Consider the following 5,956-nt stretch of genomic DNA (forward strand, 5'->3'; position numbering starts at 1 on the left):
GGAGGAGTAGGTGGAGGAGGAGGAGGCGGCGGAGGAGGAGGAGGCGGAGGAGGCGGCGGAGGAACAGAAGGTGGCGCGGTGCCTGCTACGCCACCAGCCATCAGCCATTACCACCACCACCACCATCACCATCACCATTATCACCACCTCGTCACCACGACCACCACGAACACCACCACCACCACCACTGGCGTCACCAGGCACCTCAGGCACAAGCTACCCCTTAGCAAGCAGTGCCACGAACACCGTCATCAGCACCGGCATCACCATCGGTCCCCCTATCGGACCTTAAACATGGGCCAAAAGATTTCAGGTTAGGATGATACAGACACACCTTCCTTTGGGCCCACTTTTGCTTACCAACTCGATCACCTTCGATCACGATATGAGGTTTATACACGGGGTCCCTCTATGCTTCTTCTTCTTCTTCTTCTTCTTCTTGTCGCGGTGTGCGATTTGGGCGGGCCTTCTATACGAACGCGTTGGCGGCCCGGTATCTTGGGGCTCGAGGGTAATTCTAGGAGGGTGGGGAAAAATGGATCGAGTATCGAGAGATTTTAAGGTTAGACGGTTTAGGTGAGGATCAGTCGGATTTGGTATAGGGTAGAGTTTGGGTTGACCTGTTAACTGGGCTCTGTTTTGAATTTTTATTCTTGTAATGTTTAGCATAGACGTAACAGTATAATTAAGAACGAGTAATTCCTCGGTAAATAAATTAGGATGTTGCAAGTATCGGTGCAGACGAGTTAACTCGTGTTTGTGCGTAAGTACAGGCGTGCATTTCAGTATGTAACACCGATGCAAACAGAGATATTGAGATCCCTGAGCAGATGGATGTTACTGTTACTTTCGAGGGGAAATGCAAGGAATATTCTGGTAGGTAACACGGTGCAATCAGGGGGAGACTGACTCTCTCTCTCTCTCTCTCTCTCTCTCTCGTAGGTTGATTCACCTCGTCGGTGTTCTGCCAGGGTCAAGGCCTCTGACCGCTCTCGATTTTACCTACCTGCTCAGGTAGAGGCACGAGTAGGTCCTTCAAACCGGCATTCTATCCTCTGGCAACGCACAGGCTATACACCAGTCTCCTACACAACCAGGAACGAATCGATCCACGGGAGTTTTATCACCGTGAAACTAATCTCTTTCTCCTTTAATTCGACGAGCTTCCTGTTATCAGCTTCTGATAATCCGCTTTACTCTCCGACGCGATAAGAAACGGTTAATTCGCTAATTATATCCATCGTACACAGTCGCGTAACACACTCTCGCCTAATTAGCTAATTGCACGAATAAAGTTTCGAACGTAAGTTCTAACCCGAGTCTAAGCATCTCTGAAGTCTCCTCAGGTAGAGATATACCGTAGGAGAACTTTCCCAGTGTTCTCTCTCTCTACTTCTTCCCCCCTACCACAACGAAAACCACCGCAATATAAACGGCGACAATTCACCGAGATCAAGGCAGCAGAGAGAAAAAGCTCCTGGAGAGAAGCACGTCCACAGCATTCGCCATTAATCAATTCCATCGATCCCGCAGCTCTTCCCATCGGCTGTCCCTCCGTCATGATTTACGCTGGCCATTTGCGCGCTTCCGGAGATTCATTCTGCGTCTCGGTGGCATGAATCGTGCAACGACCTTCTCTCTCTCTCTCTCTCTCTCTCTCTCTCTCGTTATCCCTCCGCTTGTCTTTTCGGGAAATTTGTCGCCCTCGACCGCAGCCAATTCGCAGCTCAGCTGCATCCGTGAAATTTACGAGTCAACCGGTACGATACATACACATGAACGAGACACGTGTGTGTGTGTGTGTGTTAGAAAAAACGCAATGGCAGCTAGAGGTCCAGGGTGTGTGTTGGACAACGCGTCACGGAAAAAAAGCCACGAACGTGCCGATGCTCGAGTGTGAGAGAGGGTCGACTTGGACCGGATACACGCAGACCCGTGAAAGCAGGCCCTTTCTATTAGTGCCCCTCGGGTTTTTGGTCGAAAGAAAGAGAGAGAGGTGGGGAGAAGAGAGAGACCCTTTGAAATCCTCGTAGTCCTTTCCAGAACCCTCGTTTCGGAACCCTCGAACGAGACCAAGCCTAGGGAACAGCTGCCAGAGCAAATAAACCAGCATCCAAGGATATCGGTCTCTGGAGGTTTCGGGGCTAACACCAAAGGGAGAGGGAAAAGGGAGAAGGAAGGGCGAACTTTCGAAAACCTCGAGCGAAGCCTGCTGCGCACAACGAGAGAACGCGCCGCGGACCCTTCATTATTTTTCTTCCACTCTTTTTTTCCTCCGTTCCTTGGCAAATCTACCACCCGATCCTCTCTCTCTCTCTCTCTCTCTCTCTCTCTCTCTCTCTCTCTCTCTTCATCCCTCCGCTTGTCTTTTCGGGAAATTTGTCGCCCTCGACCGCAGCCAATTCGCAGCTCAGCTGCATCCGTGAAATTTACGAGTCAACCGGTACGATACATACACATGAACGAGACACGTGTGTGTGTGTGTGTGTTAGAAAAAACGCAATGGCAGCTAGAGGTCCAGGGTGTGTGTTGGACAACGCGTCACGGAAAAAAAGCCACGAACGTGCCGATGCTCGAGTGTGAGAGAGGGTCGACTTGGACCGGATACACGCAGACCCGTGAAAGCAGGCCCTTTCTATTAGTGCCCCTCGGGTTTTTGGTCGAAAGAAAGAGAGAGAGGTGGGGAGAAGAGAGAGACCCTTTGAAATCCTCGTAGTCCTTTCCAGAACCCTCGTTTCGGAACCCTCGAACGAGACCAAGCCTAGGGAACAGCTGCCAGAGCAAATAAACCAGCATCCAAGGATATCGGTCTCTGGAGGTTTCGGGGCTAACACCAAAGGGAGAGGGAAAAGGGAGAAGGAAGGGCGAACTTTCGAAAACCTCGAGCGAAGCCTGCTGCGCACAACGAGAGAACGCGCCGCGGACCCTTCATTATTTTTCTTCCTCTCTTTTTTTCCTCGGTTCCTTGGCAAATCTACCACCCGATCCTCTCTCTCTCTCTCTCTCTCTCTCTCGCTTCAGGTATCCACGGGATGCTGCGAAGATCCCACGGATGCTATCCTTGAATTATAAACGACCCCTTTTCCACCCTTCGATGGAGGACAAACTTCTGTGTATCAAAACTTCTCTCTTTAGTCGTCGATATTTCGCGATTTCGATTATTCATCCTTGAATTTACTCGGTCGTTGAGTCGTCGACAACGTCTAGAAGTGTATATTTAAGTTTCTCTCTCTCTCTCTCTCTCTCTCTCTCTCGAGGAATAGAAGATAAAGAAAATTGCCGAAAAGTGAATCGGTGATTCACGAAAGATGTTTCTCTGGTTTGTACAGGCGGCGTGAAAATTTCCACACGCGAGGCTGCATCTGGAGCTGTCGGTGGAGTCGGCGTCGGCAGTGGCGGCGTCGTAGCGTACAAAGCCGTGGTACCAAGAGAGCTGGCGCAACACTTCGCGAGGCCGCCACGGCTCGATGTTCTTCTCGACATGCCACCTGCCTCGCGGGAGACGCAGATTTATCATGGATGGAACATCTACGACCGTAGCCTCAATATATTCGTCAAGGTATGACATGCTCTAAATAATCATTCCATAGATATCACCTCTGATCCTCCTTTTCTCTAATTTTTTCATTTGAAACATCGAACGACTTCTTCCCCGTTACAGAACGATGACATGTTAACGTTTCACCGGCATCCCGTTGCCCAGAGCACAGACTGTATAAGAGGGAAGATAGGCTACACGAAAGGTATGCACGTCTGGGAGTTGTTCTGGAGCACGAGGCAAAGAGGCACGCACGCCGTAGTGGGCGTCGCGACGGCAGACGCACCCCTTCACAGCGTCGGTTATCAGAGCCTGGTTGGTAATAACGATCAGAGCTGGGGCTGGGATCTCGGTAGGAACAAACTCCTCCACGACTCGAAGAACAATGCCGGTATCACGTATCCAGCTCTCCTCAAGCCCGATGAAACGTTCATCGTTCCTGACAAATTCCTCGGTAAATCATACCGATCATTTTTTTTTTTTTCTTTCACTACCGTAGAAAGAACTATTGTTCCTCTGTAGAATTTTCATTTAATAAAACGTTGCTTCTTCCCCTTTGTTCCTACAGTCGTCCTAGACATGGACGAGGGTACGTTAGCGTTCGTCGTGGATGATCAGTACCTTGGAGTCGCGTTCAAAGGCCTGAAAGGCAAGAAGCTGCATCCTATTGTCTCAGCTGTCTGGGGACATTGTGAGATCACGATGAAATACATCGGTGGACTTGATCGTGAGTATCTTGAACATTTGTCAGGATTGAATCAACGTACGACGAGATCTGGGACTGGGATCTGGTGTGTTAATTAACGTGTATGTATTGTATTTTGTTACAGCTGAACCTCTGCCCTTGATGGATCTCTGTCGAAGAGTAATCCGGAAACGAATCGGTAAAGAGACGATCGAAGAAAAGGTGAACGAGCTGAGCCTGCCGTTAGCGGTGAAGAGTTATCTCCTGTATCGTGACAGGAGGTAACCACCGAGTGCTAGCTCTGTAACCACTACCACCACCACGATTACGACTGTGAACACCACTGCGTTATTAAACCGTTGCCACCACGACGCACAGGGGAACGCCCGCTACCCCGTTGCATGCCACAGAGCACACCAGCCCATAAGCCGTTTGTGCGATCTATGGTGTTTGTATCCGTGTCAGGATAAGTGGAGACGAGCACGATCGTCTTCGTCGTGGTCGCGCGCCTTGTCGTCGTCGTCGTCGTCGTCGTCTTCGTCCTCGTCTTCGTCTACGTCTACGTCGTCTACGTCATCCTCTCATCATCATCGTTGGCATGCTCATCGTCGTCATTGTCATGTTCATCATCGCCGTTGTCATTGTCGTTGTTAACCTTAAACGATCGTTATCATCGTTGTGTCGTTTCCGGATACACGATCGGACGACGAGAAACATACGGCGAAGGAACAATTGGAATACGCGCGGGCAGAACGCGCATAACTACTACACGCGAGCCTGTATCGGGGACTAGCGAATTATTTAGGTGATATTTGTTGTCTTGTGTTACGTCGATTACGATTAAAATCGTGACGGAGTCTTTATTGATTGTTAAATAATAAAAAAAAAAGAAAGAAAAAGAAACGAAGAAGAAGAAGAAAGTAAACGGGCGCAGGATGCGGTGCTCTTTTAGTTTGATAGCTTTTCGCGCGCACCTATTGCTCTGGGCGGCGCTTCTGTCTCTTTTATTTTATTTTTTCTTTTTTTTTTTTTTTGGTAATTTTCTTCTTAAGTTGTCGCGTTGTTAGAAAACGTTCTGCGTGTGACGAAGAGGATGCTAGGTGTGAGAGAGAAGAACAATCGAGAGGACCAGATTGTACATGGACGGAGAAGAACGCTACATACATGAACACGTACACAAACAGAGAGTGAGAGCGAGAGATATGTGGCTTGGGTGAAAATAGAGGAGAGAAATGATATATCACCAAGGTGAAAGAAGATAAACAACAGCGCTTCACACAGTTGGCCAGTAAAACGTTAGACTTAGTCGAGTCTGAAGGCTGATACGGATAACGTTTCGATGAATTAGTCAACAATGGGTAGCGGGCTCGTTCTAGTCCGGCCACACTTGCGCGAATAGAAGACAAAAGGAGACAATGGAGCAGATGTTGCAAGCACGTGTTTCACGATGTATATTCGTGAATGAAGAGGAAATCGAGGAAAGTTCGAGGGAGAAGAGTCGAAGGACTCGCGCGACAAAACGCAAGCACAATTGTGTTGTCGAACGTGTCGATACGAGAAAAGAAGATGCAAATGTGTTGTACAGTGAGGGAAAGAATGCCAGCCGATCGAACAGCCACCTTCCAATAGACTCATTTTTCAAGTATTTTCTAAGCATGCTAGGTCTAATGAAGTAAATAGTGGTGTGCATGAAATCGTGGATGGACACGAGAGGAACGAAAGAGAAACTTCAA

General features: G+C 48.8%; 1 protein-coding gene across 1 annotated transcript in view; it reads left to right on the forward strand.

The window, feature by feature from the left end:
• Window positions 1-4,771, forward strand: part of LOC108570996 (protein gustavus) — a 32,854-nt gene extending 28,083 nt beyond the window's left edge. The window contains exons 3-7 of the mRNA XM_017932946.1: window positions 8-313; window positions 3,330-3,559; window positions 3,662-3,992; window positions 4,107-4,265; window positions 4,369-4,771. Of these exons, the coding sequence (XP_017788435.1) occupies window positions 8-313; window positions 3,330-3,559; window positions 3,662-3,992; window positions 4,107-4,265; window positions 4,369-4,508 (1,166 nt within the window). The 3' untranslated portion in view covers window positions 4,509-4,771. The remainder of the gene's footprint in view (window positions 1-7; window positions 314-3,329; window positions 3,560-3,661; window positions 3,993-4,106; window positions 4,266-4,368) is intronic.
• The last annotated feature ends 1,185 nt before the right edge of the window (window positions 4,772-5,956 follow it).

Source organism: Habropoda laboriosa, unplaced genomic scaffold (assembly GCF_001263275.1).
Source record: "Habropoda laboriosa isolate 0110345459 unplaced genomic scaffold, ASM126327v1 scaffold15, whole genome shotgun sequence".
Classification (NCBI taxonomy): domain Eukaryota; kingdom Metazoa; phylum Arthropoda; class Insecta; order Hymenoptera; family Apidae; genus Habropoda; species Habropoda laboriosa.